We start from the raw sequence: 27,751 nt of genomic DNA, 5'->3' as shown, positions 1-27,751 counted from the left end.
GACTCTTCTTAACAGAAGGACTGATTCTTCTTTCCCTCTGTCAGCACACTAACTCTGGGCTTCAGAATCCCAGCACAAAGAAGAGCTGTTGTCACCACAAGTGTCTTTCAAGTACTCTGGGTATTTTTATTGTCACCATACTCTGCCCATTCTCCACCAAAAATAACAGCAACTCTCCCAAGCCTCCATCTTAGAAACATCTGGAGAAGAATCCTGAGTAAAAGACCCCAAAACTCTAATAGTTATAGAGAACTAGAAAATGTTTCTTGTGCCTCATTGTAGGGCTATTGCCATTTTCTTTTTGGTAGGTATTCATGGATTGGTTCTGCATAGCTGTACATTGCTATCACTTCATGTAATTATGGTCTGCAAAAATTACCCTTTGCATTATATTCATATCAAATATCCTCATAAATATTCATATCAAATCTCAGCAGATTGCACTACACCCCCTTTCCTCGTTGGTCTTACTTCTTTATGAGTTCTCCAAGTTATGCAAACTACAGGTTGCAGCTTCACAACACATCTATTTGATACCCTGCGTAGAATCTTAAACACTAACTGGTATATATGATTATCTAAATGTTACATGAAAAAATAGATTTAGTGAATTAATACTAAATACTTTTAGTACTATTGAATTTAGGTCCTTGTGTCTCACCTCCTTCCCAGAGCTCTGGAAATCATGGTAATTGGAAAGCCTGTAGGCCTCCAGGTGAACGGTGACTTCTCTTGAACGCCAAGATGAAGGTTCTTGTCCCCACTTTCTGTGATAGTGAACACATGATTTCACTTTCCATAGTGGTTGTTAGTTTTCTCATCTCTGACAGTTCCGCTCCACTCTGAAGTTCTATCATGCTAAAGTCATGAAGGAGAAGTCATTTTGGAGAAGCTAAGTGCATCACCCAGGTGCCCGTCCCTCCCCAAGTACAGCCAGCACCTGGCCTGCTTGTCCATGGGTCACTGCTGGTCTGTTTCTGTCAAAGCCAGACCACTCCTCTTACAGGACTCACAACAGAACACTGAGGTGGGCAGGGGCAGCAGGTGGGCATTGTGGCATGTACCTTTAATCCCAGCTACAGTGGGAAGCATAGGTAGGAGGCTTGCCCACAGACCCTATCTGAAAAATAAGTAAAGTAAAAAGGATTGGGGTCATGGCTCAAGTGGTAGAGTACTTGCCTTTGAGCATGAGGCCCTGAGTTCAAACCCCAGTACCACCAAAAGAAAAAAAAATACACACAAAGCTGTTTATGGTGGTCATTATGGCCTTAAAGAACAGGGTAGTAAGCAAATAAATTATCCATTTGTACAATGGATTACTATATAGCCATTAAAAGTAATTGGGACGATGTGGTGGTACATGTCTATAATCCCAGCTACTCAAGAAGTGGAAGTAGGAGGGTCACTGTCCAAGGCTGGTTCAGGCAAAAGCATGAGACCCTATCAAAACCAAGCTAAAGCCAGGCACTGGTATCTCATGCCTGTAATCCTAGCTACTCCAGAGGCAGAGATCAGAAGGATCATGGTTTGAAGCCAGTCCAGGCAAATAGTTCGTGAAACCCTATTTCGAAAAAAATCCTTCACCAGAAAGAGCTGGTGGAGTGGTTCAAGGTGTAGGTCTTGAGTTCAAACTGTAGTTAGTACCCCCCCCCAAAAAAAAACTAAAGCAAAAAGAACTGGGGGCATGGTTCAAGTGGAGGCCCTGAGTTCAAATCCTAGTGCTGAAAAAAAACTGGAGTAGGGCCTTTTTAAAAATTAAATGATTTTTTAAAAAAAATACCACCTCCTTCCCTTCTTGTGGCAGCATCTTGATTTTCCTTTGGGAGGTCACTCTGTGGCAGGAAGGCAGGGAGAGGGAAGGGGGATGGTGAATGCTACAGTAAAACAAACGAGTTGGGGAAGGTTACCTGGAGACCAGAGAAGGGTCACCTCACCCCAGAGGTTACAGCTGTCAATGCAATGACATATGATTATGTATGGGACAAACTGTACCCTCCCCCATTTCTGTGACCTGCTCTAAACGGTATATAAGGAAGGCCCCCTTTGCTACCGAGGCTCAACCTTTGGACTTGAGTCTGCTGAGTCGCTGCCGCCTTGCTTACTAAACTTGCTTCCTGAAAGCTTTGGTGCCCTCTCTGTGTCTGAGCCCTCCTGCAACACTTCTGGGGGAGTTGTCCGGGATTTGAAGGGCAGTATTTTCACCTCCTTGTTTGTGGCTGGGCATCCTGGACCTGCTGGGAGGGCCACCCCTGCCAGGTACCACCAGATGTGTTGATCCAGGGGAGGGAGCCTCTCCCAGCGAGGCAAGGAGGTGAGGTCTGGTTGCAGAAAGGAAACTGGAAAGGCCCAGGAAACAACCTGGGAGCCCTGCTCATCAGACTGGTAAGAATCCAGGTTCAAATTCAGGCCTGCCTCAGGGGGCAGAGGGGGATCACCTTCCAAAGACACCCGAGTAATGCCCTTTTGGGGGGGTGAAACCATATCTTTCAGGTTCAGGGCGGAAGTACTGTGCTGTGTGAGTGTGAAAGTGCAAGCCTTGTTACGAGGCGAGTGCGGAGTCCCAATCGTAGGTCTGTGGTGAACTCGAGGTCTAGTAAAGCCCTAACAGGGCCTCTGTTCTGAGGCTTATATGGACTCTCTACAACCAAGAGACACCTAAATCCCTGCAAGGGGAGCAGCCAGAGATGGATGAAGCAAGTGGTGTAATTTGTTCTTCCCTGTGTGCTGGAGAGGAGGACCCCTTACCTCCTCTCCACAGTCCTTATCCCTTCTGTCTTTATCTTTGTCATGATTTCTGGCAAACAGGAGGAACCTGAGGAGATCAGAGTAAGAACGCCCTCCTAGAGTGCATGCTTAAAAACTTTAAAAGGGGATTTAATGGAGATTACGGGGTCAAGCTGACTCCTGGTGAATTTAGGACCTTCTATAAAATGGACTGGCCTGCTTTCACAGTAGGATGGCCTTTGGAGGGGTCATTAGATAAAGCCATAGTCTAAAAAATAAAGTTTTTGAAATGTTATAGGGGAACCCAGACACCCAGATCAATTTCCTTATATTGATTGCTGGCAGGGTGCAGTCCTCAGGTGGCCCGCGTGGCCCACCTACAGGAAGCACGTAGAGTCATGGTAGCCAGGGTGGCAGCTTCCAAATGCAGGGAAAAATGTAAAGAGCCGGAGAAACCCACATTAGTGGGGGACCCCGAGGAGACCTCAACCCCTTATGTGCCACTGTACACCCACTGTACACCCACCTTTGCCACCACCATCCGCCTCTTTGCCTCCATCCTCAGAAGGGGAAGCGGCATCTCATGGGGAAGCGCAGCAGCAAATACGCCTACAAGGCTGAGCCGAGGAGGGGTCCGTGAGACGGCAACAACCCCACCTTCCTCAGGCCCCATGAGCCTCATGCTCACCCTGAGCCCACCAGTCCTCACTGTAGGCGCCAAAGTGATCTGGCCAAGAGATTCTTTATTGCCAGGTGGGAGAGGGAGAGAGCAGAGAGCCGAGAGAGGAGAGAGGAGACAGAGAGAGAGAGAGGAGAGAGAGAAAGAGAGGGGCAGGGGCTTAAATACCCCTCAGTGGGACTCAGCATGATCTAATTGGTTAGGATCTTATGGTTCATGCTGACTGGAGGTTGGGGCAGAAGGAGGGTTCAAGCTAGACTTGAGGCAGGACTGTGACCCTGGGAGGCAGGACCGTGACCCTGGAAAACAGGAGCTTAAGGGTGCAGTAAGAACCGAAACCCATCGGTGCCATTATTGCCAACATTCCTCCCTTTTTTGTTTGTTAAGGAAGGGGGCGTTGTGCTCGCTCTGGCTTCTTCAAGCTGGCAAGGGGCGGCGTAGGGGAAGGGAGGGTCAGTTGGCAAACAGCGTTGGGGTGGTGAGTCTCATGATGGCGTACACCCAGGCTCCGAAAATGAAAATTTCTTCTTCCCTGAAGTTGATGAAGGTCCCTTGCAGCCACAGGTCGTAAAGAGTCTCAAGCCAATCCTCCGACCTCCGCATGGTGGGTATCAGCCGACTATCCTCGTGTAGGGAGTTGAGGAGTTGTAGCAGGCATCCTGTAAGGGGGTCTTGATGTTTATAACCCGGTGTCCTGGTAGGGTCCATTATAGGTGTCCTCTGGTTGTGCTATCAGGGGTTGGTATCCTTGAAGGAGAAGCTGGTTAAAGGTTTAGTTAGAGATTTTGTTGACCTGGGTTTGTAGAAACTTTAACAGACAAGGTAGGAGGGTGGAAAAGGCAATCAGCATGAATATAGGTCCCAGGAGGGGTAAGAGCCAAGCAACGAGGTCTGCTGGCAGGGGGCATTGTATGGGGCAGGATCCTCAGGCACCTGTGTCCTGGTAGGGGCCCTCGTAGCAGTCCTCTGGACGGTTTTGGAGAGGTTGGTATCCCTGGAGGTACAACTGGTTAAGTTTTTGATTAGCAAGAGCAGACATGCAGTGTGATACAAGGGAGGAAGGTTAAGAATAGGAGAGCAAGAACATAGGCATTGGGATGGGCATTGGCCAGGAGAACCACTGCGAAATGCTGTTCCCTAGACAATTTCAAGAGTCCTCCAATTCCCTTCTCTGTTAATTTTCTAATTGTTTCTTGAGAGGTGCCGCCATTGGGAAACCCATTGAGCTTGACAGCAGTGGGTGTCATGAGAATGACCAGATGAGTGCTGGTCCGTCGAAGTCCCAATGGAGACTTTTGGAGAACAAAATGCCCTGGTTTAACAGAAATTGTTATAGGGTGGGGCAGGATCTGGTTTGCATGCTCTCTGAGAAGTTCCCTGAGAAGGCAGGTAGTCAGCCAGAGGAGCAGAGTCTGTTGGAGGAAAGTTTTCTAAGGGAAATGGGTGGCCATACATTATCTGAGACCCAAAGGAATATTAGGAGCATAAAAAGGTGTCTGTTCAGGGACTGCATACCTAGGGATCTAAATTCTGCAAAATCCTGTAACTGCCAGGAAAGCTGTAAGCTGTCTTATGGTATGGGGGTTGGGAAACAGAAGATTGGGTTGATGCATTTATGACTCAGGGAGTGAATCTGTCCCTTTAAGGCCACACCTAGGTAGGTGACTTGTGGGAAGCAGGGGCTGTCAGGATTTAAATGTAACACTCTTGGATAAAAGAGAGCTTTAGCTAATTATTTTATATAAATTGACACCTTTAACTTTTTAAATATTTGTACCATATTTAGATAAAGTATAACATAACACTGTTACAGGTGGTCATTTAAGGCACATAAGCAAATACGTAAATGAACTCTGATTTAGTAGTACTTAAAGCTTGACAAGATCAGCAGAAAACACAAATAATTTCTTTGATAAAATCTTTCTCTGTAATGGTTTTTTGTAGATGTTACTCAGAGCAGAACAATATTAAGATAACCTTGTTATTTCATAGACATAGAGGATTTGATTTTAGTTTGATGTGACCCTAAAAATCTTTTAGGCAACTCTTAGATTATATTTAACTTTAACTTTATCACACACTGAAGCTTTTATTATACACTTTTCAAACTTACTCAGACCTTCATACAACATACTAAACCCTTTGATGGTTTGTCCTTATCCTTCCTATTTGAAACAATCTTTAGGACAAACCCTTCTTTACAAAATCCCTTTTCAACCAAAAACCATTCCTTTTTCCTTTAATTTCTCAAAAAATACATTTATTACCTATCTATGTCCTTTCCAGTTGTTTACTTTGTAACTTGTATTTTAAAAATAACTTTTATAAGAATTTTAAATTTATTATAGGGGCTGGAGCAACTAATTAGTAGCCCTTATTGTTTTAAGGAATAGGCTTAAGGCCTCATCTTCCCTCAGGCTTGAGGGGATATTATTTTAGGTGTGGAAACTGTGAGGGATTTTTTTGAGTTTTATTTGAATAGGGAGGGCTGTCCTGGCTTACCCTACGCTCATTTCATCAGTCCACACTGTGGAATCTCTTTGTTCCTGAAGGAGGGGGCAGCAGAGATAGCTGCCTGGGGGGGAAGAGAAGTTGAGCTTTTAATTGAGATAGTAAATCCTGTCCCAGCAGGGACACTGGAGTCTTAGGTATTATGAGGAAAGAGTGACAGAGGAGGAGGTCTCCCCAGGAGCAGGCCAGAGGCCAGGTAAACTAGTGCTCTAGGGGCTAGCCAGATTTGCCCCGAATGATAACTTTTGTCATTGGACCAGGGACCAGGAGAAAAAGGTAAAACAGAGAAATGGGCTCCAATGTCTAGGAGGAAAATGGCCTTTTGTTTTTCTGCCATTATGGCTCCTCAACACTGATGCCAAGAAGTGGAGTGTGGCCAGGAGGCTGGGACCCATCAATACATAAGAGGTGGCACTTCACCTTCCATCTGGTGATGGGGGCACTTAGACCTCCAGTGGTTACCCTTGCAGAGGGCAGGGTCCCGGTTGGGGGCAGGGCTGTCTCCCGGGCTGTCCCCCCTTAAGCATTCTCTGCAGAAGTGCCCCTCCTGCCCACCACGGTAGCAAGTTCAGGATATGGGCCCAGTCGAGTGGGGCCCTCTCTGAGAGCAGCAATGAGGCCATGGTGTCTCTTATCTTTTTCTCTCCTGTTAGTAAGGTCCTGGACATACAGACATAGCCATAAATACAGATGTGGCTAGCTGTATTACTTGGTTCAGTGACTTTTCCCTTTAGCCACTGTCTGAGTTTTTTACGAATAGCTGGAACTGACTGTTAGAAATTTATCTTTGATGAGAACCTCTCTCACCTGTGACTCTGAGTCCACCGTGGTATGCTTTCTGACAGCGTCCTTAAGATGCTGTAGAAAGGTAAGAGGATTTTTTTTTAAGTTGTTGCTGTAAAGTAAAGTTGTTATTTTACATCGACACCTGGCAGAGTGCAAATCTCTGCACTGTTCTGGGCCTGTTTCCTCACTTGAAGAATGAGGGATCTGGTCTAGGTTAAACTACGTTTTTCTACTATGAGATGGCTGAAGTGACATTAATGCCACTTATCTTCTTTACCATTTTTAAAATTTTTTTAGTAATGCTGGGGAATTGAACCCAGGGCTTTGCACATGCTGGGCAGACATTCTCCCATTGAGCTACTTCCTCAGCCCCAAATATTATTATTATTTTTACTTTGGCTGTTCTGGGCTTGAACTCAGGACTTTATGCTTGTAAAGTGGCACTCTACTGTTTGAGCCTTATAATCATTTCCAACCTGAGTGGCCTGGGTCTGAACCCATTGCTTTTCTAATGAGATAAGAGTCTGTCTAGTAGAAGCATAATATCCTCTCATGTCAGTTGAAAGGTCTGGATCACAGAGATAAAGGCTTGAATGTATTTGTCTGGGCATCAGAACAGCTGTTCAGATGTTTTTAAATTTCCCTTAGATCTGATAACTGGAAGGGGACATAAGACTTGCCTTCTTCCTACCATTGCCTGTTGAAAAGGGAAGCACTCGTTAAGAGGTTCTGAGTATTGGAGTGGCTTAGAAGGTAGAAATTTGTATAGGCGACCTCAGTTTACTTTTTTACTTTTATAGAAAAGGTCTAATTGGAGTATGGTATTGTAATTTAAGGAACCCTGTGAAGGCCACTTCTCTTGGTCACCCAAGGCATACTGAGGCTGGACCTCAGTACAAAGCTTTCAACATCTACAAGCCAGAACACTGGAAGACGCAGTCCCATCTAGAAAGAACAAAACATTAGGATCCTGTCTTTTAGCAAACAGCAGGCAGCCTCTTTAATAAAGGTTACCTTTTTAACAAAGAAATCATTTGTAAAGTTAGAGAAGGGCATTCAGAGGGCATTTCAAGCCAATAACAGTACCATATGGGACAACTAATGTTAATATTTGGAGGGAAAAATTTATGTTAAGGCCAAAGGTATAGAAAATTTTAAATGAGAAGTTTAGAGACCACAGTAATGTCTATTTTGTTATTTCTGGAACTATAACCTTGAACTAACAATTGGCTTACAAGGGCTGGGTCTGATGCCCTGAGGTGTGAGGTGGGGCTAGGAGCAGGACTTGTGCAAGGCGCCACTCCCTCCACACACACCTGGGACAAATGACCCTGACTGCCTAGGCCTGATCCTGTGGCCTGTCGCCCCTCCCCCCTTCCTGTGTACTCTGCGCACGTTTATTCTAGGGGAAGTGGTGGCGGGCCACAGTCATCACCACGTGTGGCTGGCGGCCCAGGATGTGCTGGGTCCTCTCTATGGATTTTCTTAACTATGGCAGGCATTCTTGCTGTGTCCAGAAGCTGGCATCCTGTGCACAGGTGCACCTGTTTGCTTTCCCTCTTCCCCTTGTGGGGGTGGAGTTAGAGCATAAGCATGGCAGCTGCAGGGTTTTGTAAGCGGTTTTGTAAAGCAGCTGACTTAAAGTTACTTTAGACTGAGAAGACTGGCAAACTAGTTGGAATAACTTAAGTCATAAGATATCATGCTACAAGTTTTTCATGGGTGGCAGGGTCCCAGTAAGCCCCAAGCAGGGGAAGGCAGACAGAGACAAAGGACATGTGGTGGGACCATGGAGGAGGCAGAAAGATGTGCTGACATCTTAGGTAAGGGAGGGGAAGGCAGAGCCTGGAGGCATGACGTATGCTTAAGGGATTAGCCATCACCTGTGTCTCTAGGTTGCTCCCATTGATTGGTACTGGCAAGCTTTCAGCAAAACGAAACCTCCACTCTCTGGTCACCGAATAAATCCGGGGCTTGGTCTCAGCCCACAGGAAGGGAGCATGAGCTCTCCCAGAGCTGGAACTGCCTTGAGGCCAGAATTGGCAAGCTTAACTCCATGACGGGGAAAGTTTTTCAGGAAGATAGGAGGAGATAGGTATGGTAAGCAGTGCAAGAAGTCTGTTTACATGGGGAAGGAGGAGGTTTGGGAGAGGAATTGGCTGATTTAGAAACTTGTTTACAGGCTAATAGAATCTGTGCAGGGGAACAGAAAGTACAGAGGGAGGGTTTGAGGGCAAGAAGCACATGTTTTGGCTTGCAAGTGGTGCAGAGGGCTGGATTTAGGCAGAAGTATGAAAAGCTTGAATATAATGGAATCTCTCCCCATCATTCCGATCACTCACAGTAGTTATATGTCCTGTAAAAGGTTGGGATCTAAAGACCCAAAAAGGGGCCAGTGACTTTGGTTGTCTACAGGATAAGAGGGCCAGATTTGAGTGCAAAAGCGGATCAAATTTTTGGTTTTATATCTGGGGTCAAACCCAAGGTGTCTAAATTATTAAGGAGGCATCTCAGTGGGAAGTCAGATGGCAAAGAGGAGGCAGCCCCCATGTTGGGACCTGGTCCCAAAAAGGGGTTGGGAGGATATTATGAATTGCAGGGCATCCCCATGCAGCTCAAATAATCTGAGAACGGTACAAGCAGCATGAGAAGCAGTTGTCACTGTGTTCTAGTGGCTTGTAGGGCCAAAGGCCGAGGGGGCTGTGGGTCACACAGCACTGGGATTTTTGGAGGGCGGTCTCTGAGACCAAAACAACAGAAATAGACCCAAGCCGAGGCTGATTGGGAAAGAGGTCTTTCCTCTACCGTCTGAGTCCCAGAGACGATCAGAAAGAGGGAACGCTGAAACCCCAGAGACACCGAAGGGAGAGACCGCAAAGGGAGCCTAATAAGGGTATATGGACTCACCAAAAGGATGTCTGGTGTTGGATGCAAGCGAGGGTGATCGGGAGGATGAGTCCTGGCCAGTCACATCCCAGGGTGGTTGTAGGGTGAGTCGGAATTGGGGTCCCACCAGGATTAGTGGGGAGACTTGATCCAAGTCACAGCACCAAACATAGGCCCCAAAGTGACCATACAGAGAGAAGTGATCTGGCCAAGAGATTCTTTATTGCCGGGTGGGAGAGGGAGAGAGCCGAGAGAGAGAGGTAAGGGCAGGGGCTTAAATACCCCTCAGTGAGACTCGGCATGATCTAATTGGTTAGGATCTTATGGTTCATGCTGATTGGAGGTTGGGGCAGAAGGGGAATTCAAGCTAGACTTGAGGCAGGACTGTACCTGGGAAACAGAAGCTTAAGGGTGCAGTAAGAACCGAAACCTATCAGCACCATTATTGCCAACACTCACTCCACAGCCCCCTGTGAAACTGGCCCCAGGAACACTTGAACAATCCCACTATGGGCCAAGCCTCTCTCCTGGAACCCACCACCCTGCAGATGCCCCTGAGAGAGGTCCAAGGCCAAATATATTATGACCAGCATGGTCAGATATAGGGAGGAAGGTGAACATTCATCTACCAGCCCTTTACCACCACAGACCTCCTTAGTTGGAAGCACCATATCCCTCCTTCATGGAAAAGCCTCAGGCTCTGATTGATCTAATGCAGTCCATCATCCAAACTCACAAGCCCACCTGGACAGACTGTTGACAGCTTCTTCTGACTCTATTTAATACTGAGGAGCGAGAGGTGGCTGGAAGACCATGCCCCTGCTGACACTCTAAATGCCCAAGCCTACGCTCAGGGCCATTTCCCCAAGGAGGACCCCCACTGGGACCCTAATTATGATGCAGATTATCAGTGGCTTGAGTGGTATCAGGAGGCATTAATAGGAGTTATGAAGGAAGGAAGAAAAAAGGCCATGAATATAAGACAACAAAAGTCCACCAGGGGCCAGATGAGAGCCCCAGTCAGTTTTATGAGTGGTTATGTCAGGCCTTCCGCCTGTACACCCCTTTTGACCGAGAGGCAGCCAAAAACCAGAGGATGATTAGTGCAGCCTTTGTCAGCCAGGCCCAGGGGGAAATAAGGTGAAAGTTGCAAAAGCTTGAGGGTTTTGCTGGTATGAACACAAGCCAGCTTCTGGAGGTGGCCACAAAAGTCTTTGTCAAGCAAGACCAGGAGGCCAAATGGGAGGCCAATAGAAAGATGAAAAGGAAGGTGGACCTCCTTGCTGCAGCTCTAGCCAGATAGTCGGGCAGGCCCCAGCATGCAGACCATGGCAGGGGGGTGGCAATCCCCATGGATGGCAGTGTCTCCAGAATGGCCTTACCCTAGAGAGGAGCTAAGGTGGGATCAGTGTGCCTACTGTCATCAAGAAGGACACTGGAAAAATGAGTGTCCCCAATGGCCCAGAGACCCCCCAGAAGGTATCCCCCTGACCAGAGGCAGAGGTGAAGTTGTTGAAGGGAAGTATCAGCCTGCTCAGGGGAGAAACGGCCCCTGGGAGGAAGACGCCATTGGACTGGCCACTTTTGAGGATTGTGAGGACTAGGACAGACCAGACTCCATTCTACTGGGCCCCCAGGAGCCTATGATCCAAATAAAGATAGGAGACCATCCCATTGACCTAATGGGGGACACTGGCATGACCCATTCAGTTGTAACCCAACCCGTGGGCCCTCTCTCACAGAGACATGCAACTATTGTTGGGGCCACAGGATATCAGACTTGCCACACCTTCCTCGTATCCAGAAAATGCAATCTTGGAAAGCATGAAGTAAGGCATGAGTTCCTCTACCTTCCTGATTCCCCTGTGGACTTGACGGGCAGAGACTTGTTATGCAAGCTAAGGGCACAGATAACCTTTGACTCTGATGGCATAGCAGCCTTAAAACTGAGAGGACCTGAAGCCAAGATTATGACCCTCACAACTGCACAGGAGGAAGAATGGCAACTCTGTGCCTCTAAGAAAGAGATTCCTGAGATGCCTGAGCTTCCCTTTAAGATTCTAGGAGTATGGGTTGAGGACAACCTCCTTGAACTGGCTCAGAACATACCTCCAGTGGTGGTAGAATTAAAGCTGGGAGCCATCCCTGTTAGCCAGAGACAATACTACATCCCTGCAAGGCCCAGATTGGGATCCAAAAGCATCTTGACAGACTCCTGAAGTGTGGGATCCTTCAGCCTTGTCAACCTCCCTGGAACACCCCCAGTACTGCCTGTCTGAAAACCAGGAACTGAAGACTTTAGGCCAGTTCAGGACCTCCATGCAGTTAATTCAGCAACTGTTACCTTACATCCTGTAGTCTCAAACCCATACATGCTTTGGGGCCTTATCACAGCTGAGGTAAAATTCTTTACCTGCCTGGATCCTAAGGATGCATTTTTCTGCATCCACCTGGCCCCACAGAGCCAACCCACCTTTGCCTTCCAATGGGAAAATTCTAACACTTGAGAAAAGGGAAAATTGACTTGGACTCAGTTGCCATAAAGCTTCAAAAACTCTCTCACAATCTTTGGGACTGCCCTGGCATTGGACCTAAAGGCTTTTTTGACCTGCCAGCATGGCTGCACACTCCTCCAGTATATAGATGACCTTCTGTTGGCTGGACCAACTAAGGATAATTGTATGGAAGGAATTTGCCTCCTTCTCTCCCTTTTGTGGAAGGCAGGATATAAGGTTTCCTGAAAGAAGGCTCAGACTTGCCAGGATGCTGTCAAATACCTTGGGTTTCACCTGTCACAAGGACAACACAGACTGAGTCCTGAGAGGAAACAGGCCATCTGCTCCATTCCAACCCCCAAGACCTGTCAACAGATTAGAGAATTTCTAGGAGTTGCAGGTATATGCTGGATCTGGATCCCCAATTATTCTCTATTGGCAAAATCCCTTTATGAAGCCACAAAGGGGGGGAGAGCAGGAACCCATGGTATGGGGAGAAGAACAAAAAAGGGCCCTTAAACAAATTAAGAGGGCACTCACAAACGCCTCTGCTCTGGGCTTGCCAGATGTAATGAAGGCCTTCTTCCTATATGTACATGAAAGACTGGGGACAGCTACAGGAGTCTTGACCCAGCTGCTAAGTTCCTGGCACTGCCCAGTGGCCTATTTATCAAAGCAACTTGATGCAGTTTCCTGGGGCTGGCTGCCCTTCCTGGCAGCCACTGCTGTCTTGGTGGTTGAAGCAGACAAACTTACTTTGGGGAACTCACAGTCTGAGTTCCCCACTCTGTTCTGACTCTCATGTAATATAAGGGAAATTACTGGTTAACAAACTCCCACATGGCCAAATATCAAAGCATGTTAGGTGAAAAACACGTGTGTTGGCTAGAGGTTGTTAAGACTCTAAACCCAGCCACCCAATCACCAGTTGATTCGGGCCCCCTGGAGCATGACTGTTTAAAAGAGATTATGGATGAGGTGTTCTCCAGTCAGCCAGACTTGACCAACCAGCCCATGAGTCATCTGGACATTGAGTACTTCAGGGATGATAGCAGCTTTGTTCGGGCACACATTCTGCCTATGCCATAGTGACTCCAGAGGCTGTCACTGAAGCACGACCACTCCCAGTTGGGACTTCTACACAAAAGGCTGAGCTTATTGCTCTCACACAGGCACTCCAGCCCACTGCAGGAGTGCAAGTAAATATCTACATAGACTCCAAATATGCCTTCACTACTATTTATGTATAAAGACAGGGGGCTCATTAACTCAGGAGGAAAAAGTGTTAAGTATGAACAGGAAATTCTGGAATTACTAGAAGCTGTGTGGGCCCCTAAGCAAGTAGTGGTCATGCACTGCCGAGGACACCAGAAGGAGGAAACCGAAAGCCTGACAGGGAGACCAAGTGAGCAGCCCTCACAGGAGGACAAATCCCAGCCTCACTGACAGCTGCCTTGTTCCCATGTTCCTTATCTGAGTGGGACCCACAGCGTACTTCTTAAGAACAGGCTTGCTTTGAGACTGAAGGAGGAAATTTTCTACTGGACGTATGGTGGAAGTTTACTGATGATTGCATTGCCATACCTGAGTCGCTGGCTCCCACATTTGTCAAGCAGTTCCATGAAGGAACAGATCTCAAGAGCACCTTGGCCCAGCATTTTTTATATCCCCAAGCTTTCCAGCATAAGTAAGATAGTAAGTGAGAGGCGCAGTTTATGTGCCAGATACAATCCCTGACAAGGACTGAGAGCATCGCCTCAGGTGCTGGGAGGAACTCCTTTTGAAAACCTGATTGTGGACTTTACTGAGATGCCATAGCCCAGAGGATGTAAATATTTGCTGGTGTCTGTCTGCACCTTCTCAGGATGGGCGGAAGCCTTCCCCACTTGGACTGAGAAAGCCCGAGAAGTGGCCAGGTGCCTGTTGAAGGAAATAACCCTTGATTCGGAATACCTGTGTCTACTGGGTCAGACAATGGGCTGGCCTTTGTGGCTAAGGTGGTACAGTTGATAGCTAAGGGGTTAGGAATAACTTGGAAGCTGCACACAGCCTACTGCCCCCAGAGGTCAGGGAAAGTAGAACATATGAACAGGACTCTAAAATTGCAATTGGGAAAACTATGCCAGGAGACCCACCTACAATGGGATCAGTTACTGCCCGTACCCTTGCTCAGGATTAGGTCCAGCCCCTCCAAATGTACAGGTCTCTCCCCTTTTGAAGTTCTTTTTGGATATCCAACCCCTTTAGTCAAGGGCCTGTGAAAGTACCTTAAGGAAATAGGTGACCTCACCCTGAGAAACCAGATACAGGCTCTTGGGTTGACTCTCAAAAAATCAACACTGGGTAAGAGAGAGACTCCCCATTAGCCTGACAACTCCCATGCACCCTTATAAACCAGGGGATGCCATTTGGGTGAAGGAATGGAATGTTCAACTACTAAAGACCCACTGGAGGGGCCCTTTTGTGTTGTTTTGTCCACCTCCACTGCAGTTAAAGTAGCAGAGATCGGTCCCTGGAACGATCAAGTTCCCTTGAATGGGAGTGCTTCCCTGACCCAGCCTCACCATGCAAAATCACCCTTCAGAACGGCTGTGCCCTTCCCTGATAGGACCCTGCTTCCCAGGAAACAACAGGAGACCACGGACAACAAGACATCAGCCTTGCTCTAGTCACTCCAGAAGCTAACTAGTCTCTGCACAGCGGAAGCTTGAGGAGTCACCCATTTCACTTTGAGGATGAGTTCATTCCATATATTCTCTTGCTAATCTTGGTCAGCTCTCTACCTAGGGAGTCCCAGGCTTTGGACTGTGACTCATGTATACACACTACCCAAGCAGGGAGTGCTGTTACCAAAACTCTGGTTTTCCATACTTATTATTCCTGTGCAGGCACCATTGCTGGGTCATGCACCCACAACCATACCACCTACTCAGTGTGCTTTCATGATGGTCAGTGTATCTGTTTTAACCCCAGCTATTGCTGTCAGGAGCAATGGCTAGAGGTCCGAAGCTTCACCAGCACCGGGAAGCCCATTAACCACATCTGGGTTAATGACCCCAACAAACCCGTGTCTATATACTGTGATGTGTGTGCCGCAATAGCTGAAAACACTGAGCCTTGGGGCAACTGGGAGAGGGGGCAAGCCTGGGAAAGGACCTACAGGTTAGATGACAAGTATATATGCTCAGAAGATGACAGTGGGACATCTGCTTCTGTGTACTACGAAAACTCTACTGCCCTTATTTGGGTTATGAAAGGTGGGCAACTTGGCTTAAAGGGGAGGTCCATACCTCACATGGAACTGCTTGTCTTTTACAAAAAGGGGAAGCCACCCCCAACTGCACTCTTGGTGCCTGTAACCCAGTTTCACTATTTTCAACCTCAATGAAACAGGCTGGGAAGTTGGAAAAAAGTTTGGCATTTTAATCTACGGAGAAGGAACAGAGCCTGGCACTTTGCTGCATTTTCAACTAATCACAATCACTCATGAGAGCTCCTCATACCAGGTCTTTCACTCCTTTTCCCAGGAGATACAAAGTGAGTTTCCCATCTCAGTTAAAGCCAAAAACCTGTTCCTCTCACTAGCTGAGTCCACAGCACAAACTCTGAATGTCACTTCTTGTTGTGTTTGTGGGGGAACGAATATGAGAGGCCATTGGCCATGGGAGGTGAAAGAGCTAAATGCACAAGAGCCCTTTGATGAAACCACTCTCTCTAGCCTTGGGGAGAGCGCCTGGCTCCTAAAAACCTCTATTATTGAGAATTACTGTATCTGCCCCAGTAGGGGACTTGATCTGTTTGGGACAAAAGTTTTACAATGATGCTACTCAGGAGACTCAGTGGTGGGGGGCTCCCAATCACACGGGGCCCCCACCTCACCCACTGGCTGAATAACCACAGGCTTAGCATGGCAGGCGCCTAGGGCTACACGGGATCTGTGGGGAATGAGATTCCGTCCCAATAACTGCTTCAGATCCTCTGCAGGGCACCCTCCAGCCTTCTTTCTTCTTACTCCCCCTCAGACAAGGTGAAAAATTAGGAGCCTCCATATATGAAGAAAGGATAAACAGGAAAAGTGAGATGCCTTGTAAACAGGGGACTGGAAGGACGATGAACGGCCTCCAGAGCGGATCATTCAATGTTATGGTCCCATTACATGGGAAGAAGATGGGCTCCTGGGGCTACTGCACCCCAATCTATACGCTCAACTGCATCATTCGGCTTCAGGTAGTGGTTGAAATTGTAATTAATGAAACAGCTAAAGCCCTCAACATATTAGCCAAACAGCAAACTAAAATATACACCACCACGAACCAAAACTGTTTGGCTTTGCATTATTTGCAGCCTCAGAGGATGGAGTGTGTAGAAAGTTCAATCTGAGTAACTGCTGTTAACAGATTGATGATGAGGGAAAGGTAACTGAAGAGATTACTGACAAGATGACAAAGCATGCCCATGTCCCTGTGCAGACCCGGAAGGGATGGAGTCCCAATAACCTGTTTGGGGCTGGTTCTCAACCCTAGGTGGGTTCAACACCTTAACAGGGGCACCATTCCTTGTCTAAGGACCATGCTTGCTGTTACCCTGCCTGGTCCTCCTGGTACTGCAGACCTTCAGGACCATTATGGAAGCCACTATAGGAAGAAAGACAGCTGCTTATGTAATGGTGCCATGGAAATATAAACCCCTAGATCCAGGTGATGCTCTTTGACCCAAAGGTGGGTCAGAGCATCAGAGGGGAGAATGAGGCAGGAAGGCAGGGAGGGGGAAGGGGGATGATGAATGCTACAGTGAAACAAAGACAAACTGGAGTTTGGGAATGTTACCTGGAGACCAGAGAAAGGTCACCTTGACTCAGAGGTTACAGCTGTCAATGCAATGACATGTGATTATGTATGGGACAACCTGTACCCTCCCCCCATTTCTGTAACCTGCTCTAAATGGTATATAAGGAAGGCCCCCTTTGTTCTTGGGGTTCAACCTTTGGATTAGTCTGCTGAGTCGCTGCCAGCTTGCTTACTAAACTTGCTTCCTGAAAGCTTTTGGTGCCCTCTCCGTCTCTGAGCCCTCCTGCAACAACTCCACACACAGCCTACTACCTCCCTGCCAGTCCATGTGCTTTGGGTATCTTGGTTTGGGCTTCCCAGAGAAAAAGTTCCTTTTTTTTTTTTTTTGTCTAGAAATTGCTTTAAAAGAAAGCTTTATTTACTGTGTACATCCTAAGAATGTACTGTAAATGGAGAAAGATCTAAATAGCTTTCAAATACAAAACAACTAAAGATAACAACATCACTAGAATGTTAGAAAACAATATTCTAAAACTTTTTTTAAACATTTATATAGTTTGTTCTTAGCCCTAAAAAAAAAAAAAAAAGGTTCACATTTCAGGTTATAAACTTGGTTTTGAAACAACAGAACAGGAGACTCACTGATACTTTACTGGGTACTACCAACATTCGTTTTTAAGGTAGTTTGGTAGTCGCCATGCTAAGACAGTGCTTTTTTTTTTTCTTTCAAATATTTTATAGGCACATGTAAAATACAGTAAGAACACTTGGTCAGAGTTTCATCCAGCGAACCTCTGGAACAATCCTTTGCTGGATGGAGAAGACTTCTTTCACACAGATCAAGGGATGAGGATCTGACCCAAACTACTTTGTGTTGCCTTTCTTGGTCCAGCACATTTGCATGTGGATGCAGCTTGCTGGGTATGTCATCAGAAACATCGCACAACTACTTACTGTCACATAAGAACAGTGGAAAGGAACATCAGGAATGCTTAAAGGTTTTAGCAGGCACTCAGTAATTTTATGGAATAGTTAAAAAATATTCCTTGTATCTAAAAGCTCATCCCATTAAGATGAGGGGAAAGAAGACATTGCAATCTCTTCATTAAAAAAAAAAAACCTAAAAGTGTTTGCTAAGGGCGTGGTCCTGTTATGAATCCACCAATAAGAATTCAGCCATCCACAAAACTCCAGTGAGTGGAAAGAGTTGATGGATCTTGATGACATAAAAACACAGCTGTGTTTGCCACCTTATTGCACACCTCACTTCCTTGATAGAGCCTTTAAAAAAAATCCAAATTGGCGTATTTCATAAAATAGATGACAATCTTAACATTTTACTGTATTTTACATTCATTCTGCTAAACAAAAGCTTTTAAACAGGCACAAAACACTGCAGCAACATATTTACTTCCTAATAAAACAAACCTTTTTAAAATAACATTGAAATGAAATGGTTTCGTTTTGCACTAAACTATACACCATGTACTTTCACAACATACAAGGACTAAAAGTAAGCACTGAGATATTTACAAACTTTCTTTTTAACTCCTACAGGTCTTTCTTCCTCCTGATGAGCATGCTGGAAGTCCAAGTCCAAGTCCAAGTACCAAGTGCACAGCAATGGAGGAAAGCCCTGTTTAGCAAACATATTGTTCCCCACGCCCGAGATGACCACAGACATTTTGCATGAAACATGAGAAGGCAACTAGAAGCTTAATTTTTCTGACAAGTCTTTAGGGTCTTGCCTACACTAACAAACATTCTCTGTCCTAACACATTCATACTTCAAAACTGAATAAAAGCAGTAAAAAGAGCATTAAATTTTTATGCTGGCCCATTAAATACCTATGTAAAGATGTCTTGTGCAAATATATTAAAACCTTGTGCTTATATGTAGTCTGCTATTGAAAACAGCACATAGAGAAGAAAATGCCTCCCAAACCCAAACAAAAAATACCACAAAATAAAAAGCCCCAACAAAAAGCCAGGAAGAAGTAGAAAAGCTCCCCTGGATGCCTTCTCAATTGGAGTTGGCCCAAGTTGGATTGGGGATGGGGGAGGAGAGAAGGTGAGCAGGGCTGGCAGGGTCACATTTAACAATAAAGGCTCATGGAGAAGTGCCCAAGATAGTGGTGGTAGGTGAGTGCTTTCCAGGGTTGGGCCTCAGTGTCACGACTCTGTCCCATGTTGGCTTAAGGACAGACTGTTTCACTCCTTTTAAAAAAATAGAGGCATCATAACATACTATCGACCCCGTATGTCAGTGGAAACACAGCATTTTAAAATTGCATGAGCAAAAGTTCCTTGAAATGGAGGTTTCCATGTCAAAGTTCATTGGAGGCACATTGTTAAAATCATTGCTTGTAGGGGAGTGCAGGAAGTGGGCACTGGCTGAGGGAGGAGGTGACCTGTGGTATGGTTGCCATAAAGACCTCAAAGGAGGTCTGGGGATATAAGGTTAGTGGTAGCACAGACGTGCCTAGCACGCACACAAAACCAAAACAAACCAAAACCAAATCTCCCATGATCCCAGCAGCAGCCCCAGAGCTGGGAAGATCCATCTTTCAATGCTGCCCCAACTTGAGACCAGGGCTTGGGGTTCAGGACTTCCTGTATACACTCTCTACATCAATCACTGGATGAGGGCTGATACCGGGAGGGTGTGACCTTAGCTAGGTGCAGCTCACAGAGAGGACTCACCAAGAGTCCTCAGGTGCCACCACCCCCAGCAGCTGGGGTTGTGGGTGGCTCAGTCCCCAGGGGGAATGTGGGTGACACAGCTCAGTGCCCCCTAGGGGTGGTGCTGATGGGAGCCCTGCTCCTGCTCTTGGCCTTGCACTGATCTGAGCATTCCAACAAATCCTTTGACTTAAGTAGTAGTTGTTCGGGACTAGGCCCAAGACTCAAGTCAGGGACATCCATGACGGGGATTTTTGCTGGTTCTCTTGAGATAGCTAGACCAGGACAATGACAGTATGGTGCTCTTCTTCACCACACTACTGAGAGTCAAGCTACCACTGGAGAAACTGAGGCCACACTCAGAGAGAGCAGAGCCAGAGATAGAAATGAGCCTCTAGGCTATTGTTTAGATAAACGGACCACTAGTTAAGTCCCTGGACTTTTCAGTTACAGAAGCCAATAGATTTCCTTTTTTGCATTCCTCAATTTAAGAGGGTTCTGAAAAATACAATGGTGTACAAAAGTAATGACACAGTCGTTAAGGGGAAAACCCCAAAAGTTTACATACAGTAATGATCTCAGTTCTTTTGGGGGGGGTCTGAGTCAGTCTCGCTATGTGCACAGGCTGGCCTCGAACTCACCATTTTCCTGCCTCGGCCACCTGAATGCTGGGATTCCAGGCGGGCACCACATGCCTAGCTTATGAACCCAGATTTGTAAAACCAAGGTGCGCGATGAGAGGTAGGGAGGGAGGCAGGAAAGAAGGGGGAAGGAAGGAAAGAAAGAAATGCTGAGCCAGGCGGTGCACATCTGTAATCCCAGCACTCAGGTGGCTGAGGCAGAAGCATGGCGAGTTGGAGGTCAACCTGGGCTACATAGCGAAACACCCCCTCCTCAAAAACTCCAAACCCCAAACCAAACCAAACGCAGGAGAATGGTCACCTTAAGCGGTGCGTGGGAAGAAGGCTGGGACTGTACCTTCCTCACCCCACAGATAGCTGGTAGGATTTCCGTGACACAGAGACAGGTTCGTAAGTTGGCACGCGTCTGTTTCGTGGGATCCCACAGCCGTCCTCACGTCCTCTGGGCGCAGCGGTCGCCGCCTCTGGTCCTCCGGGCTGCGCAGCGCGGGGAGAGGCAAGGCGCCGCCTGTCGGCCGCGCAGCCGCACTGCGTCCTGCGGACGGCCGGGCGGGCCTAGCGGGCGGCGGGAAGGGGGAGGCAGGAGGCGGGCGGCGGGAAGGGGGAGGCAGGAGGCGGGCGGCGGGAAGGGGGAGGGGGGTGGCGGGAGCGGGGCGGCGCCCGGCGGTTCCGCCCAGCCCGGCCGAGCTCAGCCGCCCTGGGAGCCAGCGCCGCCGCCATGTCTTCCGGGGCCAGCGTGAGCGCCCTGCAGCGCCTGGTGGAGCAGCTCAAGCTGGAGGCCGGCGTGGAGCGCATCAAGGTGACGGCCGCCCCGGCTCGCGGACCCGGGTCCGAGGGCCAGGCGGGCGGCGGGGGTTGGGGGGGCCCAGCCGGACCCAGGCGTCCGAGGAGGCCCGGCGAAGCGGCCCCGCGGGCGTGGCCGGCTCCCAGGGCCCCAGGGGCGTTCCCTCGTCCCTCGCCCGGAGGCTCGCCCTGGGGGCTGCGGCGTGGACAGCGACTCGGAGGGGACCAGGAACCCAGGCGGCGTCCTGGCGGCCTGGAGTCGGCCGGTGCGGGAGGGTGGGGAGCAGAGCCGGGGAGGCCGCTGAGTGGACAGCCCTGGTGGTGGATGGATGGATGGATGGATGGGACGAGAGCGAGGGGGAGAGGAGGGACGCGCAGGTTTCTGCGCGGCGACAGCACGGATGGCGCTGCCATGCTAAGGGGGAGATGGGAACTGAGCCCCGTTTAGGATCTGTGGGCTGGTGGGCGTTCCCGAGAGGCCCTGGGCTGTATGGACAGAAGCCTGGAGCACGCGGCAGATGGGTGTGAAAAGGCGGGGCCCATTGCACGTAGGACACCAGTCAGAAACAGATGGCCCGGAGGAACAGATGGAGAGGAAGCGGGAGAAGGCGAGGAAGGAGGGAGCTTTAAACTCCGAGGCCGACCCGTCGTGTTCTAGTCCTCTGGCGGAGGGTCCGTGAGCAAGTGTTGGCATTGGTTTTGCCTCACTGGATATGTGGACTGCGTGTGCAGGTGCATTGATGGTCTGTTTCTTCAGGAGTGCCTTTCCTCTGTACCCACTGTTCTAGGGGATAGGGTGATTCTAATGGGGGAAGATAAGTTAATAAAGTGCACATAAGTGGTGTGACTATTATAACACAAGGTAACGGCATAGAGTTAGGACTGAGGAGTTTCAGGGCCCTGTCACAGTAGAAGCAGAATCTGGACTGGAAGACACTCCGCAGATTTTTAAAACTCTAGTTTTAAAGAGGAACTAGCTTTTTTTTAATTTAGGAAATGTATTTTGGAGTTGAGAGGAAGGAACATATTTTTAGGTCAAGAGGAAGAAACAAATGGAGAAGTAACCATGCAGTCTGTGGGGCATGGGATTGCAGGGCACGTCTGCATCAGGAAGGAAGGAGGCAGGGATATGTGGAAAGACAGGTTTCTCAGTATGAACTGTGGTGACATTTTCTTTGTGAAGTGTGCTAGGACAAGGGAAAGGGAACTAGTGGAGCCTTAGCGTAGAAAGTGTGTGTCCGGGGGAGGGCAGGGCTGTTGGAATGGAGGCCCCTCTGAGAAGTCACATCCATAGACAGATACATTGTGTTTGACTCTGAAGGCCCAGTTGCTTGAGATTGTCCTGTGTGTGTGTGTGTGTGTGTGTAAGGTAGATGGTGTTGGTCTGAGTAGTGGGTGAGCAGAAGTATGCCAGAAAGATGGATGGGGTCAGAGGCCAAGGAGCTTGAATGGCCAGAAAGAGACTGAACCCGGACTGGATAGAGAGAGAGAGTCAGCCTTCTGGTGACAGGGAACGAAAGTTGAGGTGATGGCTTTGTTGTCCCACTGACATCAAAGAGCAAGAGAACAAAGGAATCACCCTGGATGAGTTGGAGAGGTTGTGGTCTGGAGTTCAGTACTGGACTGTATACTTTCATAAGTGGAGCAGGTACAGATTGTATTGAGGGGGTTGTTTGAGGAGGGGAAGTTGGGAACTGAAACTACAGTTGTTAAAAATGTTCAAGACCCAGCAGACCTAGGTCGAAAGGAAAATGGACTCAAATGCCTGCCTCCCCTGTGAAGTAGCTAGGGGAGATAATCATATCTATACTTAGAAAATAATTGTGAATGATGATCCAGACCCAGGGAATTCAAGTGAAACGCACAATGTCTCAACAAGTGCACTTAACAGTAAGATAACAAGCTTGCTTAAGTGGTGTACTCATGGTAGTGTGGTCTATGGTGCTTGGCCAGGCTTCTCTTAGGCAGCACTTTAGGGAGTCACGACATTCTAGAATCTGGTCGACCTCATTTCAGGGCTCAACATCAGATATTCTTAGCACACCCAGACATGTCATCTCTTTGACAGACCTGCTATCAAGTCAGTAAACTAAGCACCAATTCTCTAGTATATGACAGAGTACATCCGTTCCCACTGACTGGAATGCTTGTTGTCCTTCAAGGGCTCCTCTGGAGCAGCCTGGGCTCAAGCCCAGAGTCAGACAATCCCCTCCCTCCATGGCAGGGGACAGCTTACAGGTGTTCGGGCAGTCTGTCCCCACCCAGAATTTCTCTCCCTTGATATTGCTAGAGAGATGCTGACCACTCCTGTTTTCTCTACATATGCCCTTGACTTTTTGGCCATGATCTTTAGGCTAGGGTCCACTTAGTCCCATTTCTCCAGGTGTCCTGGGAAATAGTCTCCTATCCAACCATGTGTGGAGTTCCACTTCACCTAGTCTCTTGATGCAGAAATAGTAAGCATGATTGGTTCTCAATTTCTTTTAAAATAACATAAAAACACTAATCATGATTAATATGAAAATATCAGCATTCCTGTTGAGGGACAATAACCTTAAACATTAGTCCGTATGTGTTTATATATTACAAACTAAACTATTTTTACATTAGTTAAACCCAAAATTTCTAAGGCATTTCAGAAACTTGGTAGCAACTGCAACATAAGCAGTTAAATTAAGTCTGTTTTTTCTTGCTAATAGCTGAATACCACAGACTGGGTAGGTTTATTTTGGCCCATGGTTCTAGAGGATCCAAGGTCTAGGGGCCGTTATTGGTGATGGCCCTCTTGCCGGCAGCTTCCCAAGGTGGCACAGGGTACAACATGGAAGGAGACAAGCATGTGTGTGTGTGTGTGTGTGTGTGTATGTGTGTCTTCTGGTCTCTCCCCCTCTTCCTATAAAGACTCCAGTATTCAGTCATGAGGCCCCGCCCTGATGACATTATCTACTCCTAAACACCTCCCAAAGGCTATACCTCTAAGCACAATAGTTGGATTAAGTTTCTATCCTTTTAATTCCTCACAATAAGGATTAAATTTCAACACATGAATCCTTGAGGGACACACTCAAATCATATCTAAGCCATAGCAGCAGTTAATATTTCACTTATTTGGGGGCTTGGAAAATTAACACAGGTAATATTTGAAGAGTAATTTGAGCCATTTTTGTACAGTATGGGTGAGTTTATACAAAACACCTTTTTACTTCAAGAAAAATAGAGAAGAAAGCTTTCAAGAAGAAATATGCATCAAGTAGAAGGTAAGGAAAAGGCATCAGTTTTTGCTGCCACTTGAAAACTTAGGTAGTTTAAAACATTTAAGTCACATTCTTGGGTCGACAATTTGAGCTAGGTTCAAATGTACAGTTCTGCTTATCTTTGCTGGGTTTTCTTGTACATCTGCAATTAGATGAAGGCTTGGCTGGTGTCTAATACATGATCTAGGGAGCCTCATTCACTGTCCTGAGGTTGGTAGGTGAGTGCCTGGGATTGGCTGGCTGGTTCTCTTCCATGAGACCTCCAATAGGTTAGGTTGGGTTCATTCAAGATGGTGGTGGTCTTAGAGTTCCAACTGTCACAAAAGAGGTTGCTACAAAAATTTTTGAGAATTTGTCTATATTAGGAACTTGCCCATACTTCTGCTACTTTCTATTGGTTAAAGCAAGTCACAAAACCAGCCTAGGTTTCACCTCTTGGTGGAAAAAAACTGCAAAATAATTGTGACCATGTTTGCAATTTGCAACAAATGTATTGCTAATTATGAGTTAGTATTCAAAGAACTTTGTGTTAACTCACTCTCTTTGGCATATTGACCCAAGCTGGTAGATACCATTACTAAAAACATTTCACAGGTGAGAAATAAGTAGTAAGAAGCAACATGGCCAAGGTTCTATGGATAGTGACAGCTGGATTTGAGTCCGGGCAGTCCTGTTCTAGAGACTGTATTATTATTTTTCTTTGGTATTGGGAGTAGAATCTAGGACTTCACACATGCTAGGCATGTGACTCTGCCACCGAGCCACACCTCCAGCCCTGGAGACTGCATTCTTAACCAATACACTATATTATTTCATAGGCATGGTGGAAGAACTTTATCACCTGTTTGGAGCAGACTGGGTAAGACTCCAACCTTGTAAACATTAAAGCAGTTTGTTTACATGGCAAATTTGGATATATCATTGCATACTTTATATCAATCATTCTCATAGAGAATGAGCTATTTCTTTATTAGTTCAGTCTCAAAACTAGGATTCTAAATGCATTAAAGACACAGCTCTTTCTTACCTTTGTAAACAACTAATAAGCCAAGAATATCCTAAGTTCAATCAGAAATTATAGCCTTTCCTCTTTGGAATTCAGGTATTAGAGTCTGCATAAAAGAGACTTGGATGTTGCAAAAAGTGTAACCTTTATCAGGTTGTATAATCGTTTTTCAGGGTATCAGATGACTACTGGCCAGATCTGTCTGTGAGCAGTGTGTCATATGTTGTGCTTTTGTTTCAGGTCTCGCAGGCAGCTGCAGAGCTTCAGCAGTACTGCATTCAGAACGCCTGCAAGGATGCCCTGCTGGTTGGTGTTCCAGCTGGAAGCAATCCCTTCCGGGACCACAGACCATGTGCTCTACTCTGAAGACTGGTGAGTAGTGCTATGTCATGCTGTCTTGGGGCCATGGCATTATCACAGGGTTTCCCAAAGGATTTGGGCAGTTGAGGTTGAATATCTACTATTGTTGGGGGAATTAAATTAAAAGACTAGCAAAATGCACAACTTTCCTTGAAGGGTAGTTAGTAGAAGCTCAGTTATCTTTGGTGCGGATGAGCTGATAGTCAGGTAATGAGTAGACTAGTAGTAATTTCTTGACCTTAATCCCATTCTCTGTCCTTTCACCATCTCAAGGTTGTGATATGTTGCTTTGTGTTACCAGCCTCTTGAGCTAAGGACTCTACAGAGATATGCACTTGTGCCTATGAGAGCTATGGCTTTCAGAATATATTTCTTTGTTTTAATGGAAGAAGAAATGTAGCTACTGGGGAAAGGTGTGAATAGTTAAAAAAAAGATTTAACAGTTGATAACAAATGAAAACACCTTTTCTGGTGACATACTAGAAATGTCATGAGTCTATTTTATATTGAGGACTTATTCATATTTCTGCTATTATTTTTAAGAGGAGAAGGTTATAGATTGTTAGAGTGTTTTGGGACCAACATATTTCAAATTAGGTGTTTTTTTTTAAGATGATTACTTAGGTCTTTTTTCACATATTTTTAAAAGGAAATTGTTCCCATTTAAAAGAAGGCAGTAATTCTGTTACCAGGTACAGTTGTACATGTTAATGGAAAATGTATATATATTTAAGGTATTAAAATAATAGTCTTATGTTGGCATAGTACTTTTCTTTTGGGGAGCCACAGCCCTTGAACTCAGGGCCTCCCATTTAGTAAGCAGGTGCTCTACCACTTGTGCCATGCCTCCACTCCAGCATTTTTCTTTTTTACAAAGCATTGCCCCTTTGTTTGGATGTTTTATGGTATTAATGTTACTTTCTACTGTGTGAATAACAAGTGGCTTATGAATTAATGAATAGTTACTTTTGTGAATAAATCTTACAATGTGAAAACCAACCATACTCTCTTTCCAGTAGGGAGGAAGTTCGGTGAGGAATGCCTTCAAGCACAAAGTGATGAATGACTGCCTCCAAGTTTCAAGAAAACACTTTTCTCTAGCCAAATGACTATTAGACATTTCACACTTTTTCTGTGGCCTGGTCCTATAGCCAACATTCTACAGAATTAATGGTTTTCTACTTAAACAAGGAAACAAAGTGAAGGAGTATAGTTTTAAATAATAATGGCCTAGTTCTTTTTGCTGAAGTGCTTTTTATTAAGACAAAGAACCTTACTACCAAACATACCAAAATACACCTCTTTTATGAGTGGTTTACTGGTGGTGTTAAACCTGAACTATCATGTAGGTTTTATTTACTGGATGTTTACATTTTAGGAAGGAAAACATTTTTGTTTATTGAAAAATGAGTATTTGTAACTTGTTCCTAAGATTTTTGTATTATAATAAAAGTTGTTCTTTTCTCATGAATTTACAACTATTAAATGAGAACATGAAAAGCTAAAATTAGGGGAGAAGAACAGGCTTACTAATCAAATGATGTCTTGATTTTTTACATGAGAAGATTCTCATTTTTAAATTTTTAAATGAGACTCTCACTTGTTTTATTTTTAACATTAAGTAGGGGAGATGTTTCTTTGCAAACTTGTTTGAAAAAATGTTATGTTGTGTATTAGGTTGCCCCATCTTGTGTATGAAGCAGGTTTGATCTTTTTTCCCCTAAGTTCCTTTACTTTATAGTCATGGTTGTATCTTTAGACAACTACATTATTTTATATCTTTAAGGAATGTTTAAAATGTGACCTACATATAGAACATTGCAAATGGTTAAAAACAAAGTAATGTGAAAATGTTACAACCTAAAAGAATTCTTCATGTCACAAGTATTTTACTTGGATGATGTGCCTTTGATTTAATTTGGGACAGTTTTAGGAGGATACTTTATTTGTGTTTGCAATAATCGTTGAAGAGCTTGGAAATAAATTTCTGTCTAATTCATCATTTTCTATGACAGCAATATTTTGTGTCTGATTTTGTTTTTTAAGGTTTCATGGATTTCTATTTGTGGTGTTCAGTGCTGGAAGTGGAATGTGAAATCGTGGTTAAGTCTTTGTACAATTTTGTAAAGTGTCCTGAAAAGCAGATAGGTGTATAAC

The 27,751-nt window shown here is 46.1% G+C and overlaps 1 protein-coding gene and 1 long non-coding RNA gene across 3 annotated transcripts in view; one reads left to right on the top strand and one right to left on the bottom strand.

Annotated features, from left to right (window-relative positions):
* LOC141415384 (uncharacterized) overlaps positions 1–20,718 on the bottom strand; it is a 35,730-nt gene extending 15,012 nt beyond the window's left edge. The window contains exons 1-2 of the long non-coding RNA XR_012440342.1: positions 20,493–20,718; positions 662–858 (exon numbers count right to left, since the gene is read on the bottom strand). This is a non-coding gene — a long non-coding RNA (uncharacterized lncRNA). The remainder of the gene's footprint in view (positions 1–661; positions 859–20,492) is intronic.
* A 122-nt stretch (positions 20,719–20,840) lies between these two features.
* Positions 20,841–27,612, top strand: Gng10 (G protein subunit gamma 10). Of its 2 annotated transcripts, none has more exons than XM_020173824.2 (3): positions 20,841–20,990; positions 25,475–25,606; positions 26,614–27,612. In XM_020173824.2, exons 1-2 carry the CDS (start codon positions 20,910–20,912, stop codon positions 25,598–25,600), a joined length of 207 nt encoding a protein of 68 aa, XP_020029413.1. In that variant the 5' UTR covers positions 20,841–20,909; the 3' UTR covers positions 25,601–25,606; positions 26,614–27,612. The 2 variants fall into 2 exon arrangements, with proteins under 2 accessions (XP_020029413.1, XP_020029412.1); XM_020173823.2 differs by having other exon boundaries at positions 26,611–27,612.
* The last annotated feature ends 139 nt before the right edge of the window (positions 27,613–27,751 follow it).

Source organism: Castor canadensis, chromosome 13 (assembly GCF_047511655.1).
Source record: "Castor canadensis chromosome 13, mCasCan1.hap1v2, whole genome shotgun sequence".
Lineage (NCBI taxonomy): Eukaryota > Metazoa > Chordata > Mammalia > Rodentia > Castoridae > Castor > Castor canadensis.
The sequence above is the reverse complement of the archived record's forward strand: the minus strand, read 5'-3'. Positions and strand labels throughout refer to the sequence as shown.